General features: G+C 36.4%; 1 protein-coding gene across 9 annotated transcripts in view; it reads left to right on the forward strand.

Annotated features, from left to right (window-relative positions):
• ERC1 (ELKS/RAB6-interacting/CAST family member 1) overlaps nucleotides 1–16,250 on the forward strand; it is a 410,068-nt gene that overhangs the window by 112,492 nt on the left and 281,326 nt on the right. For all 9 annotated transcript variants that reach the window (XM_057703818.1, XM_057703817.1, XM_057703825.1 and 6 more), the window contains one exon: nucleotides 1,182–1,349. In XM_057703818.1, coding sequence (XP_057559801.1) covers nucleotides 1,182–1,349 — 168 coding nt within the window. The remainder of the gene's footprint in view (nucleotides 1–1,181; nucleotides 1,350–16,250) is intronic.

Below are 16,250 nucleotides of genomic sequence, written 5' to 3' on the forward strand. Positions count from 1 at the left end.
TCAATCCTTTTAAAATGTATAGTAACGTCGAATTACAGTGTTGTGTTTCAGGAACTAACGTAGGGTTGTAGGTCAATTATACTTGGAAAACAAACTCACAGAAAAAGAGATCAGCTATGTGATTACCAGAGGTGAGAAATCGGGGGAGGGGAAATTGGATGAAAGCAGTCAAAAGGTACAAACTTCCAGATATAAGATAAATACTAGGGATGTAATGTACAACATGATAAATACAATTAACACTGCTGTGTGTTACATATAAAAGCTGTTAAGAGAGTAAATCCTGAGTTCTCATCATAAGGAAAATTTTTTTTTCTATTTCTTTAATTTTGTATCTGTATGAGGTGATTGATGTTCACAAAACTTACTGTGATAATCATTTCATGAGGCGTGAAAGTCAAATCATTATGCTGTACACCTTATACAGTGCTGTGTGTCAATTATATCTCAAAACTGGAAGAAAAAATAAAAATAAATACTATCATTAGATTTCTAATTATTTTAAAGTTATATCTAATGGATGCTATTAAACTTTGGTGATAAAGGTAACTGGATACCAAACTTTAGCTGACTAGTCTTGGGATGTGAAAGTAGACCTTACTTTGCCTTACAGATCTCTAAGTGCCTTATGGGATTGTCAGCTGCAGCTAGATTGTATTATCTGGTACAGCAAGTGTCCTGTTTGGTGACACTTATGGTTTTCTAATTTTAGATTTTCTAAAGCAGTGTAGCATCACTTGTGAATTTGTTAGAAGCACTGGTTCTCGAGCTCCAACCTTGCTGAGTTAGAAACTCTGGTGATCCGGCACTTGTTTCAATCCTCCAGATGAGTCTCATGCACATAAAATCTGAGACACATCATAGATTATACTACTTTTATAGAAAAGTAGCAAAGCTCAGCCTCTTTATAACAATTCTCCATTTTGTCCCCTTTATTCAGATCTATTTATTTTGATACCTCCATAGTTTAATGTATGTAAATTTTATTTTATTATGAAAGTGCTTACAAAATTTTAGGGTTTAATTTCTAAATAGTCATAATTGTTCTTAGAGTGTGTTTTGTTTGATTCTAAAGAAAGTTTGCTATAGAAGTATCACTTGGGCAACTGTACACATCTGTTTGGAAGGAATTACATTCCTTTCTTTTCATTTAATCATTTGTAAAAATCTTATATTCTTAGGTGGATGCTCTGCGGTTGCGTTTGGAAGAGAAGGAAACCATGCTGAATAAGAAGACAAAACAAATCCAAGATATGGCTGAGGAGAAGGGAACACAAGCTGGAGAGATCCATGACCTCAAGGACATGCTGGAGGTGAAGGAGCGGAAAGTGAATGTTCTTCAGAAGAAGGTGAGGCACAGGCGTCCTGAGCCCAGGAGGGGCTCCTTGTCGGGCACACGTCCTCATTCCTACTGCTAAGTTGTACCTGAGTGCTGTCAAAGTTTCTCATTCCTCTGTTTTTATTTTTGCAGGTAGTAATTGAAACTGTTGTTGCAGGAGGTAGATTGTTAAAACTGCTCTGGATATTCAGTTTTTAAAATTTCAAAGTAAACACTGTTTAATATCTTCAGTAGTGTTTTCCATGCTACTGTTTCTGAAAAGTGCCTGGTAAATTGCCAGAGTGTTTGCATTGACATTCTTCTGCTTCTCCTAATCTTGTGTCTTGTATGGCAACTCTAGTGACATGAATTAGTGTAGTATGTGGGCCAAGATGCTTGCAGCTCCATCCACACGATTAATAAGTCCACAATTTTCTATAGAAACACATGCTACTGTAATGACATCTAATGTGCATACGTCAAGGAAAGGAAGACTTTCTTTCCTTTTTTTTACCTTAATCATTACTGGAAAGAGGCTAACACTGTAATAAATAAGGAAAATATTAATAAGTGTCTCCCCTTCCCACTTTTAGCTAAATTAAAGGGTACCTTTGAGATAACAGTTACAGTAGACATTGGTATTTATTGTTCTTCTCCGGTGAGGGGATAGATTAGAAATATTTGACATTGTCCCAGTTTATTTTTAACCTCTAAGAATAGCTAAGGAATAAAACTCTCTTTACTAAACCTCAGATTCAGCTTTTCTTTTGTGTACAGAGGACCATGTTCAATATTTGCCCTCTATTAGTTTGATTTTCATTTGCTTTCAGTGAGTAAACATAAAACTTCGATCACTCTAGGTAGTTGATGATAGTATCTTGTTAGTGGATGCTAATTTGTATTACCTTTTTACACATATGTCCTTCTCAGCTTTCCCCCCAACTGCTCACTTCCTGTTACTGGTTTCTTACATGTTCTTCCAGGCACAGTTTACATGCATACAAGCAACTGTGTATTCTCTCTCTCTCTCTTTTATTTTTTTTTTCTGTTTCCCTCTTTCTCTGTTCTTCCAGAAATATTTTATGCATAATCCATATAAAGCAAAAATGTTTCTCTAGACACAAATGTTACCATTCCTTGTTGCCCTTCTTTTTCCCTTTTTTCCCATTAATATATTTTGAAACTCCTTCCAGGGCTTCCTCATTGTTACCACCGGAACTGTGTGGATGTGCTGCGGTTTATTACAAGGTTTCCACTGATGGACAGTCTGCTTAAAGTTTCTGCTTTTACATAAAATGATGATGCATTTCAAAAATGTGTACATGTCGTTTATTCATATGTGAAGTATATTTCTAAGTAAGTTACTTAAAGTAGAATTTCTGGGTGAAAGGATATGCATTTGTAATGTTGGTAGATTTTGCCAAGTCATAAGTATATTGGTTAGAACCCAAAGGTTGTTTGAAAGTAATGCATATCTTATTTTTAACTAGGTAAAATTAAAAACAAGTTTTTAATAACTGTGACCAGGGGTTTGAAGTTAGGAATAATACCTCGTTATCCTGGAATAATCATAGTTTATAAAAATAGAGTGGTAACACTTATGTTAGCCACTTTATATCTGTCATCTTGTTTAATCCTTGCAACTTTTTGGTAGTGGATTTTTTATCTTGATTGCTCTATAATAATCAGTGGCTAAATTTTTAGACTATGGCACGTAATAAGAAATATATTCTGCATTAATCTATATCAACGTATGGTATACATCCTTAGAGGATACAGCTGAAACAAAATTTTCACAAAATTTACTTATGCTAACTTCATGAAATATACTCTGAGCTATCTTCTCCCACTTCTTAAAGGAAATAGAAAAATGTTAGTCCCAATCCATTAAGTTATTTCAGTACTCACTAATAAAACACTTTTACACTTTGGTATTCAGCCTCCCATGCTCCCCTATTCTGCCCCCAAAACAAAAACAAGCCCAAAACCAACAAAGTCCCAGACATATTACATAATAAGGGAGGTTCATTTGTACAAATTTGTTTAGCTAAAAAGTGGTAGCTTCAGATTTTGTCACAAAGTTGGTGTCATTCCAAAATGCAGCTTTCCCCATTACAGTAACTTCCCTGTTGGGAGGATTAGACAGTAACGTGTGTTAAAACTTTTTGCCACTATAGGACATCATACAAATATTACATGTATTATTCTTGGTCTTTCGCTGTGAGGACCAGTGGAGGAGGCTGTAGGCCAGTAATTGTGCTCTTTTTAGTACACTGTACTGCCTTACTAATTTGTCATGTTATAGTCTTTGATTTGTCTTAAAACAGTTATCGTATAGGTAATTACGGGTAGTTTCAAAACTGGTTTACATTGTTACTGCTTCTTTTAAGAAAATGCCTCTATACCTGTCATTTTCAGTGTTTAGAGCATTTATGTTCTGCCTGCTTATTTTGTTGTAGAAGTTACTGTACTAATGTCATTAGGTTCAACATTGGTGATGTGTTTCCTGGATCATTGTTTGCTGATAAAATAGAAATAGCTTTAATTTTTGGATCCATGTAAAACAAACAAAATACAGTAACTTTAGGGGCAGTTAAAGGTTCTCAAGAGAGCTATAATTATTTTTATTATGGCTTTCCTTTATTGAGGTTTAAACATCCTCTTGCTCCAGGATACTATGAGCAAGCTTGATTTTCAGGTGGTTGACAAGCAGATGGGGGCCGGCTGAGTGCGAGTGCCCTTCACGGAGACTGGGGTTGAGGGAGTAGAGTGAACTCTGATGAACTGGGCTGTGGTGATATGATGGTGGCTTCAGGAGGCTGTGTGAAAGGTGATGAGCCACACGAACAGGATGTAAGAGGTACTATCTGTGGAGTAGGTCATGTAGGAGATCTGTGAGAAGAGCAACAGGATGGAGATGAAATGGCCCAGATGACGTTGACCATGGAGGCCGCATATCTGGCATTTATTGTACTACAGGAACGTTGGTGATGGCCAGTACCCGTTCACAGCGATGATGCAGAGATGCACACAGCATGCGATTCCAGAAGATAGCCAGACGTCATATAGGATTTGGCCAAAATTCGAGATGTGGGTGATGATATATGTGATGCAGATGGATAGGACCAAGATGAAAACCAAGGGATTGGTCTTGGCCAGGGAGCCAGTGAGATGGTTGGGAGGCATGTGGAGCTTCCTGGTGAGGAAGGGGGTGAGAAGCACAGAGGCGTTTGAGAGGACTGTAGTCCATGTGATGATGGAAAGGACCTCAGCACGAGAGATCCTGAGCTCCTGGATGGTCCCAGAGCCCACGCCTCTGGGGTTTGTGGCATCCAGGATCTGTTAGAGGCCCCCAGGAAGAGGCCTTCGCTGATGTGTTTGGAGGGGGCGTTCTAGGTGGCTCTCTCTCCATACTCATAGGTCCTTCTTCCACATTGTCTTCCCCACAGAACAAGGGCGTCCTGCCATTTCACACTGGAGGGTGACACATATCACATGAATAGACATAGTGAAAAGACCCCAGGTCTTACTTGTGTTAAGAACACAGAGATGACTCAGCTGTAATCAAAGATTGTTCTCAGTCAGATGAATCTCAGGGTTCCCCGCTGGTAGACATATGCTAAATTTGTTAGATAATCATCAGGTGACCTACTAGTATGAACAGAACTCTACAGGTCTTGCTTTTGGCCTTCAGGCTCTTCCCAAAACTTGAGACTCTTACTGTTTGATGATGTGTTCAGAATTTCCTCCACCCTCTTCTATTCTGAGAAGATTCTGGATTTCAGGTTGTCTCCTGGGAACTTTTAAAACTGGAGCATCAGCAGATTAAGACAAGCAGTCCAATCAACAGCTCACAGTTTTCCCAGGTTAATCTTGACACATAATGAGGTACTTGTTTTGGTTCCTTTTCCTGGAGAGAGAAATGTTGCAGTTACCAAGACTTGAAGAATGTGTGAGCGTGGAGAACACAAGACAAATGGCTCACTGTGAGCTCAGCAAGAGGAGCCCGGGGTCAGCAGCCCCTCCCTGGCCGCGCGAGTGCTCTGTGTGCTCTACTGCGTCCCTTCCTCATTCTTCATTGCTGGTTCTGTCCCACCTTAACTGCAACCCCCAGCCGAGCACCTTCTGATGGGCTCTTTCCTTCCCTATGCCTTTGAGAGCCCCCCTATTGCTTTCTCCTTGTTACTGTTAAATTAACAGACTTTAGAGTGTTTTCCCTTATATTCCCTCCTCACTGCCCAGAGTTTCCCCTGTTATTAACATCTTGCATTGGTGTGGTACTTTTGTAAAATTGGTGAATCGATATTGGTACATTATTATTAACTAAAGTCATAGCTTATGTTAGGTTTCCCTCTGTGTCTTGTACAGTTCTGTGGGTTTTGTCAAGTGTATAATGACGCGGATCCACCATTACAGCATCATACAGAGTATTTTCACTGCCCTAAAGATATGTGTGTTCTGCCTGTTCATCACTCTCCCAACTTGCTACCATGGATGTTTTTACTGTTTATAGTTTTGCCTTTTCCAGAATGTCATGTAGTTGGAATCATACCATTTGTACTCTTTTCAGACTTGTTTCTTTTGCTTACTATATACATTTAAAATTCGTCAGTTTCATTTCGTGGCTTGATAACTCACTTTTTTTTTTAATTGCTGAATAATATTCTGTTGTCTGATATACCCCAGTTTGTTTATGTAATTACCTGCAGAAGGACATCTCGTTGCTTCCAATTTTTATCAGTTAGAATAAAGCTGCTCTAAACATTCACGTACAGGTTTTTGTGTAGGCACAAGTTTTTAACTCATTTGGATAAATACCTAGGAGTGCATGGCTGCCTATGGTTAGGCTATGTTTAGCTTATAAGAAACTTCCCATATATTGCATTTTACTCGGGAACTTTGAAACATGTTAGCTTTGCAAAACATGTTGCACACTTGAGTATTTTTTTTTTCTTGGTCAATGTGTATTGTTTTGGCTTGCTGTAAAACCCCGGGTTAGTCCCACTGTAGATTGTTGCTGTAATTTTGCTACCAACTTCTAGTGTGCCCACCATTATTTTTTTATTTTTTATTTATTTTATTTATTTTATTATTTTTTTTAAATTAATTTATTGGCTGCATTGGGTCTTCGTTGCTGCGTGTGGGCTTTCTCTAGTTTCAGAGAGTGGGGGCTACTCTTCTTTGCTTGGGCCTCTCATTGTGGTGGCTTCTCTTGTTCAGGAGCACAGGCTTCAGTAGTTGTAGCATATGGGCTCAATAGTTGTGGCTCACAGGCTCTAGAGCACAGGCTCAGTAGTTGTGGCACACAGGCTTAGTTGCTCCACGGCATGTGGGATCTTCCTGGACCAGGGATCGAACCCGTGTCTCCTGCATTGGCAGGCGGACTCTCAACCACTGCGCCACCTAGGAAGCCCCCACCATTATTTTTTAATAGAAAAAAATTATTCTGAAGTATACCTTGGGGGGAGAGAGTTTGTCATTTTCTTTTTCACTTCCTTTATGGTATTTGTTTTAGAATTTATGTGTCAAATTAGGTAGTGCTTTCCTTTGTGTCCTCTCAGTTTGCAATCATGCTAAGTCCTTATGCCCGCCAAGGTTATTAAGTAATTCACACATGCTTTCCTCTGGTACATTTAAAGTTTCTTTTTTCTTTATACCTAAAAGTTGTTTTATAAAATTTATATATTGGCTGTAATGATTGAGCTTTTTGTTCTTACATGTGGCCAGTCATCATTATAATATTTATTAAATAATCTACCTTTTTTGTTCTGATGTGAAATGCCACAAATAAATTGTCATATAAATCTGGGCCTATTTCTGGTCTGTTCCATTTATCTACCTCTCTTTTTTGTGTCAATATCAAACTGTTTATTGCACCTTCATAGTGCACTTAGTGTTTAGTAGGGTTGTTCTGCTTCATTAATTTTCTTTTTTGGAACAATTTCTCACTTTTCTCATGGGTTTCTTTTTCACGAAGAACTTTAGTAATCATTTTGTCAGATTTCTCTCTTCAAAAAATAAGTTTGTTAATCTTTTGATTGGAATGTGATGTGTCAGAAGTCAAGTTAAGAAAGTTTTAAAGAGGGGGGAGTGATTAGCCTTGTCAGATACTGCTGATGAGTTAAATAAGATGAAAATTAAGAATTTGCCATTGGATTTAATATTATGTGAAGGTCCTTGGTAACCTTGATTACAACAGTTTCATGGAGTAGGAAAAAGTATAATTTGTGCTTAGTTGTCCTAATCTTTCTATTACTTTTAGCAAGGTAGTTAATTTTTATGTCTTGATTTAACAAATTTTAAAGTGAAGCAGTATCTATTGGCTGCTTTTTATGAAGAATACTTTATTTGTAATCCCCCTCCCTAATTTTTGTTAGTAAGCTGTTGTTTGTAAGTAAGTTGTTGTCTTTTTCTGAGTCCACAGTACTTTTTGTATTTACATTGTGTTGCATTTTGAGGGGGAAAACCAATCTTTTCTATAATTGTAATTCATATTGTTCAGCCTTTATTTCTGTATTTAAGTGAATTTAATGTTTACCGCTGGTTGTAGCACCACAGCTTACCTGTTCCCAAGGTTTACGTTTCATTTAGTTTTTGGTTCCCCAAGAGCTCCTTTGAGCACCTTTTCAAGAGTGGTCCTGGGTGCTTGCTTGTTGACCATGCATTTATATTATCTTCTTACATTTTGTAATTTAATTATTTGTGAGATTCAAAAAGCATAGAGAATAACATAATAAGTAATTGTAATTACTCAACTTGGGAAGTAAAATTTCAAACACAGTCAGAGTTCTTTGGCATATCTTTTCTTGATAGTAGTCCCCTCCATTCTCTCCCAGAAATAAATGCTTGCTTTGGTGTTTATGCATGCATTCGTACCTTAGGTCAGAATGCATGTTTTTGTACAAGCTGTGTGTATATTAATAAAATATATGTAAGAGGAAATACACATGGCAAATAAATATGAAAAGTTGTTTACCCTGATTGTAATCAGGGAAACGTAAAATCAGACTAGATTAAGAAACCATTTTATACTTTCCATTTTAAGCTATGTTGGCAAAAATTAAGAAGGTCGACAGTATCAGGTGTTGGTAAATACGGCAACTGGATTTCACACATAGTGCTGTTGGGCTTTTAAATAGCTACAACTGTTTTGGAAAGCACTTATTAAACATAAGGGTACCCTGCCAGATATATGTACTTCAGATGAACTCCGGGATCTCTGTAGGAATGCTTACAGTAAGCTTGTTTGGATTAAGGAAAAAACAAAGTGAGGAAACACTTTGCAGATGTTCATTGACAGAAGAGTTGAGTTAGTAAGTTGTGGTATAGTCACACAGTGGAACATACTATTCTACTCTTTTTGTTTTAGGGCAAGGAAATATTTAGGATAAAAATTCAGCGAAGTTACTTCTTCTGGAGGTAGGTAAGCGAAGAAGGTTGGGACAAGGAAGAACATATGAGTATCTTAAGTAGTTTAGGTGATTCTCATTCTCATGATGGGTAATGCATTTGTGTGTAATTTAATATACTTCATAATGTATAGATATATGTGTATATATGAAATACAATATAATCTAAAATACCTGGAGGCAGATTTACTTCTACTGGTACATGGGTGCTTATTATATACTTTATATGTTTCCTTCTGTTTAAATATGAATAATAAAATGCCTAGGAGAAAACTTCTCTCTATACATACATATCTATCTTCATTGAGAGAGAATTTTTCCTATATTTTATTGTAAATTTATTCCTAATTTTATAATTGTAAAATTAGAACCACCTTTCTCTAGAAGTTTATTTGTATGTTTTGAAACAATGTCTGATACAGATGCTTTATCTCATTTGATAAAGCCCAGCTGTTCATTTGATTAAAATTTTCTACAAAGTCTGGCAAATGGATTTTTTCAGCTTATGGTCAGGTATGTGCAATTAAGATGAATGAATGGCTTGGACAGTTTTGACCCTGTTTCCTTGAACAAGAATTTGGCTACTTATAGTATTTTCTGATTAAGGTTGACTTGGGGCCGTATTGAACAAGTATAATCCTCCTTTAGCAGGATGATTTTTTTTTAGATATTGGGAGCCTGTATTTGACAAGTCCCAAATCTTATTTTCCTTGGTGAAATATTGCTGTTCCTCTCATTATTCTTATTTGCCCTATTTTTTCTGATGACAGTTGTTTTTCTACACTCATTTTTCCTCCATACTTTACCTGTCCTGCTGGAATTTTAGATCTAATTGCAAGAGAGATGATAAGAACATGATTAATGTTCTGTTCTTGGCCCTACCTGAAATTTGGTATTGGGAAAACTCACTGAAACTCACTAACCTTCTGTTTCCTCATCTGTAGAGGTGATACAGTAGTTACCGCAGGGCAGGGGGTGGTGGTTGTTAAATGATGTAATGTGTGTGAAAGCATCTTGAAATCTGTGAAGTGTTATATACCCTGTATGTATTAATAGGTGTTAATATTGTTTATTCTTTTTTTTTTTTTTTTTTTATTTTATTTTTTTGGGGGGTACACCAGGTTCAATCAACTGTTTTTATACACATATCCCCATATTCCCTCCCTTCCTTGACGCCCCCACCTCGATTCCCCCCCACCCTCCCTGCCCCAGTCCTCTAAGGCATCTTCCATCCTCGAGTTGGATGTTTATTCTTATTAAATTTTACTTTGCTAAATTCAGCCAGTGACTCTAATCTTTGAGAATCTTTTTGAATCTTGATTTACTTAGTCTATTTATCTCCTTCAGTTTTATGCCTTCTACCCTTATGAATATAGTCTTTATACTTTCATGTTAAGTATAAAATGTATCATTTTATTGCTTTTATCATGTAAAGTGATAAAATGTTGCATAGGCCCAGAAAAGACTTTTGTGGTATATTGTAAGAAAACTCTATCAGTTTGATATGTTTATCCAAACAATTCTGAGAGCTCCTTTTGTTGTGTGTAGGATTTTTTCTTTTCTTTTCTTTTTTTTTTTTTTTTTTTGGTAATCCTCGTTTGTTTGCAGGTCTAATTTATTTTTTATTTAAAAAAATGTTTTATTTTATATATGAATATAGTAGATTAACAATGTGTTGGTTGCAGATGTACAGCAAAGTGACTGAGTTATACATATACGTGTATCTTCTTTTTCAAGTTCAGTTGTTATAGAATATTGAGCAGAGTTCCCTGTGCTATACAGTACAGGTCCTTTATAAATCCATTTTCTCCTCTGTTCTTCATCCAGAGGAAATCTGTCTTAAAAATTTGAATCCATTGGAGAGATTATTCTGTATAAGTCCTTATAGTGACGTGAGCCACATCATGATGTACATGTTTACTTAGCTTTCTAAGCAGTGTCTCTGTTTGTACACACTGGAGTCTCCTTGGGTTCTCTCCTTTCCCCACTACTGAGTACATTTGTAGTTGCACAGTCATTTTATGTTCTTGTGGGCGTCTCATCTTCATTCATGCTGTCAATATAGTGCCTTTTGCTGTGCACCTGGCGCCATGCTAAGTACACAGGCAAGATGTGGTTTCTGCTCTCAGAGTCTCAGAGTTGTGGGAGTTAAATAAGTTACCATACACATGCTGTACAGTAGGCACAAAGCAAGGCATTTCAGATTTGACGTTGTGCGCAAGGAGTCTAAGGAAAGTCTTAGCAGCTGAGTCTGGAAAGATGCGTGAGAGTTTGCTAGGCAGATGTGAAAAGGGGTGAGACATCCCAAGCTGAGAGAGCGGTGTAAATGAAAAAGGGGAGTAGTGTCCTTCCCAGAGGGTCATGCCCTGGAATTTCACCTCTGTTTTTCATACATTTGTATTACGGATTCCTAAAAATTTCTGGCAGAGCTCTGTCTCTGAATGCCTTTTCTTTCTTATTATGAAGTCTCATATTTCCTGGTCTCTGGGAAAATTATTCCCACTTCTTACATAATGAGAAGGTTTTCAGTGAATGTACTCGTCTTTATTGTCCTATTAGTTTATTTAGGAAACTAATAAATAGAATTCAACTTTTCTTTCCCCTGGCCCTGAGGATTTTCCATCAGAAACTTAAGAAATTTACCTGCAGTGGGATATTGAAGTATAACCTTTCAGGTAGAACTTGAGTTTTTCCTGGAGGTACTTCTTAATTCTACACAACACTTAACCTACTTTGCTTCCTGATTTAGACACTTATTCCATAAGGATGAGGGCAAGGTAATTCTGCTTTCATCATTTTCTTATTCTTGGCATCTGCATTCTCTAATCATTTTTTTCACAAATATTACTTATAATTGTATTATTAGGCAATATTTAACTCTTTCAATATTTAAGGAGAATACCAGGAAACAATGTATTACTTTTGGTATATTAAATATGCATTAAAAAATCCTTGTTTTCTGAGAATACTAGCAGCTGTGGTAATGGCTGGATTGTGAGTCACACACTCTTGGACCGTTTTTAGCTCTGTCTGGGCCACCACCACCCGCCCAGTCTTTGAGCTTTCTAGGTAGTGTATGTATTTGTATTCAGGGGGATAGCCCTGTGCTCAGAGAATGAAATTAGACAATAGCAGATGGCCGAGCATGCGGTACAATGGGATTAGCATTGGCCCCTCCTTCCCAGGGCTCTTCCCTATGGTTTAAAGTAGTTTTGTGTTACAGTAAATTTCTTATCTTTGTAATAAGTCACTGACCTGGAAAATGTAATTGAGCATTTGAATCCGAGCTGCATTCAAAATCTGTGTTAAAATTGTACAGCCTCTTGCTTGATTGATTATAAATGGTGATGGAGCTTGGAGTTTAATTTGCTGACGCAGATGTTATCATCTTTCCCTTCTACGCCTCTGTAACTTCTGTTTATTTTCACCTTACCTGCATCTCCAGTTTCCTGGGTTTTGGTATTTAGAGTTTAGATTTAACAGGAGCAGAAAGCTAACTGATAATTGAATTAGAAGGTTTTCCCTTTTTGTAGTCCTAGATTGGTTCTTTAAGTCTCCTGTCATTTTGTTTTCGGTAGAAAGTCAGAATAGGTTCTTTATATACTCTATTTGATTTCTGTGGAGTCTTGACTTAAGACCGTGTTAGTTTCTTCACTGTTTCCATATAAAATGGAAAGAGTATGTTTCATCATTGAAAACAATATTTACTAATTTATTCTGAGAAAATGAGTATTTTAAAAATTAATATTTTAAAAATCCTTATTTTTTAATAAGGATTAATTGCAATATTTTCTAAATATTATTTTTAAGTCACAAGCCAGCTGTTAATGAAGCTAACTTAAAGAAGACCAGGTCAGGTCCTAATTGGATTTTAAGATGGAAACTTAATATCCTTAGGCATTAGAATTTTCCCTTTTCTTTCTTTTACTTATTTTTTTTTTAATACAGCTCAGTGTAATTAAAATTTTTTTCTCAATGGAAGGTATATATGGCTAAATTCTCAAAATATTTTATTGAAAAAACAATGCATAGTAAATGAAGTCTGATTGATGATGACATTTCTGCTGGGGCATATGTTCCAGATGGATTTACTTTGCTTATGTAACTTTTTTCCCTTTACTTTTTCAAGGAAATTTTAAGGAGGGTGGATAATTGAACTTGTAAAGTCTGATGTCACTTCCATTTTGTCAACATACAACTGTTTTTAAATGATATTGATGTTGTACAAGTGACATCTTATAATGATTGAAGAATTATTCCCTGAAAAAGATAGGATCTTAGTTTACCTTGTTATAAGTTATCTTTCAATTATGATATGTTCCTCCTCACCATCCCTCCTCTTCCAGAACACCTCTTCCAAAAAATAAAACCAATGAAAGAAAACACAACACGCCTCTTCCCTACATTCTGATAGTCTAGAAACAATACGCTGTAGATATAAGTGATTAAAACAGAAAGAACAATACCATTGCTTCACGATAGATAGGTGGAGGAAAACCTGTTGCTGCCTAATAAACTATTGCTGAAGCTTAGTGGCATAAACAACCATTTTATTTGTGAATCAGGAATTCGGGAAGGGCTCTCTTCCGTAGTTTGTCCCTGATTTGTTTGGTGACAGCTGGGGGTGTCTGCAGTTGGGTGATCCACTACCAAGATGGTTTCTTCACTTGCATACATTCTGCCTAGGTATTCCTTGGACTCTGGCTACATGGCCAGTTAAGGGTTATGCTAGGAGTTGGCTTGGAAATGGCAGGGGGTTCCTTTTTACTGTATTCTTTTGGTCACAGTAGTCACAGGACCTACCGTGATTCGGTGGGGAAGGTCAAGAAAAATACTCCACATCTTAATGGAGGCGTGGCAAAGCCATTTACAGAAGAGCATGTAAGGTCGGAGACGTTGTTACGGCCATCTTTGGAAAATAGCGGCTCCAGTTGAATAAAAGTTGTTGGATAAAGGATTGAGAATATGACAGTGAGTTTTTTTTGTATGGTATGGTAATAAAGTTCTCACTCCCTTTTCTGTTGTCTTATGACTTTTTTGTCTATTTCCGTGTTATGCTCAGTGTTTTAATCTCTTATTCATAGGACTTCTACTATCATCCATTGCTGTCAACAGAAGTCACTTCAAACCAGAGGAATTCTAAACATTTTTAAATTATTTTACCCAATTCAAGGATTATCACTGGGTATGAAAATAGTTGATAGGAAAAGGGTACGGAGGAATACGGTGTGTGGAGAGGGCACACTGACAGCAGAAGATGAATTAATACTACGTATTTAACTTGGAGGTCACCGTAGGTGAGAAAGAAGCACACCTGTCTAGATGAAAACGTTTGTGTATCAGTGATCTAACATGGAAGAGATGGCCATCTAGAAGAGAGTCAGACTGAGTATGTGCATGGATGATACACTGATCGCTGAAGAATTTTTAAGTCCTTTAAGAACAGACAAACTTGGCTAAACATTTATTTGTAGTTGTGTTATTTGGGGAATAAAGCTGGATAAATCTCAGTCTTAGAGTAGTTTTGCACTTCATTGATGGATATCAGGAGCCTTGACTTTTAAAGCTAGCACCATGGGGTTAATTGGATTGATGCTCCACCCTCCACCCCCAATTGAGATACCACATGCCATAAACTTTACTAGTTTAAACTATATAATTCAGTTGTTTTTGGTATACTTACAAGGTTGTGCAACAACCATCATTTCTGTCCAATTCCAGAACATTTTCATGACCCCAAAAAGAAACCCATGCCTGTCACAACCCCTATCCTCTGCAGCCCGTGCCTACTTTTTGTCTCTATCAATTTGCCTATTTTAGACATTTTGTATAAATGTAATTATATAATATGCAGCTTTTTATGTCTTACTTCTTTAACTTAATGTTTTTAGGGTTCATTGATACAAGTGTCAGTACTTTATTCCTTTTTATGGCTGAATAATACTCCATTGTAATGAATATGCCACATTTTGTTTCCATTCATCAGTTTCTGGACACTTGGGTGGTTTCCACTTTTTGGCTATTATGAATAATGATTCTGTGAACATCTGTGTACAAGTTTTTGTATGAACGTATGTTTTCATTTCTCTGGGGTATATATCTTGGAGTGGAATTGATGTCAACTTCATATTTAACTTTTTGAGGAACTGCCAAACTGTTTCTAAAGTGGCTGAATGATTTTACATTTCTGCCAACACTTGTTTTCTTTCTTTTCTAAATATCCATTCTAATGGATGTGCAGTGGTATCTTATTGTGGTTTTGATTTGCATTATCAGTAATGACTAATGATGTTGAACGTCTTTTCACGTACTTGCTGGCCATCTGTATATCTTCTTTGGAGAAATATCTATTCAAATCTTTTGCCCATTTTTAAATTATTTGTCTTTTTATGGTTGAGTTCTAGAAAGTCTTTATTCTGGAGATTCCATCCATATCAGATATGTAATTTGCAGATATTTCTCCTATTCTATGGGCTGCCTCTTCACTATCTTGATAGCATCCTTTGATGCACAAAAGTTTTAAATTTTGATGAAGTCCAATTTTTTTTTCCCTTAGTTGCTTCTATTTTGGCATTATATCTAAGAAATCACTGCCTAATTGAAGGTCACAAAGATTTCCTTCTATGTTTGCTTCTAAGAGTTTTATAGTTTTAGCTTTTACATTTAGATCTTTGGTCCATTCCTAGTTAATTTTTGTATATGGTGTAAGGTAGGGGTCCAACTTCATTATTTTGCATGTAGATATCCACTTGTTCCAGCACTGTTTGTTGAAAAGACTATTCTTTTTCCATTGAATGGTCTTGGGACCATTGCTAAAAATCAGTTGTACATAGACATACATGTTCATTTCTGAACTTTCAATTCCGTTCTATCAATTTATATCTTATCTGTGTGCCACATCACATTGTCTTGAATAGTGTAGCCTTGTAGTAGGCTTTGATATTGGGAACTGAGACTCCTCTACCTTTGTTCCTTTTCAAGACTGTTTTGGCCTTTCGGGGTTCAAAAAAGAAGTAAAAAACCCCCCAGGATCAGGTCTTTAAATTTATCAACATGCCTTTTAACTTATTTAGGTTGTTAGTTTCGTTCATTGATGGTTTGTGGTTTTCAGTTTACAAGTCTTCCACTACTTTAAATTTACTCTTAAATATTTTATTCTTTTTGATGCTCTTGTAAATGGAATTTTCTTTATTTCATTTTCAGATCATTCATTTTTAGTGTAAAGATATACAACTGATTTTTGTATATTGGTCTTGGGTTTTGCAACTTGGCTAAACTAAACTTGGCTAAAACTCTAATGGTGTTTTAATGGATTCTTTAGTATATTCCAAATATAAGATTATGCCAACTGCAAATAGAGGTAGCTGTACCTTTGCTTTCCAATGTGGTTGCCTTTCATTTCTTCCCTAAATGTCCAGTATAATGATGAATAGAGATGGTGAGAGTGGACATCCTTGTCTTGTTCTTTATCTTAGGACAGAGTCTCTCATTTTTTCATTTTAAATATGATGTTAACTCTGGGT

Source organism: Hippopotamus amphibius, chromosome 12 (genome assembly GCF_030028045.1).
Source record: "Hippopotamus amphibius kiboko isolate mHipAmp2 chromosome 12, mHipAmp2.hap2, whole genome shotgun sequence".
In the NCBI taxonomy this organism is placed as follows: domain Eukaryota; kingdom Metazoa; phylum Chordata; class Mammalia; order Artiodactyla; family Hippopotamidae; genus Hippopotamus; species Hippopotamus amphibius.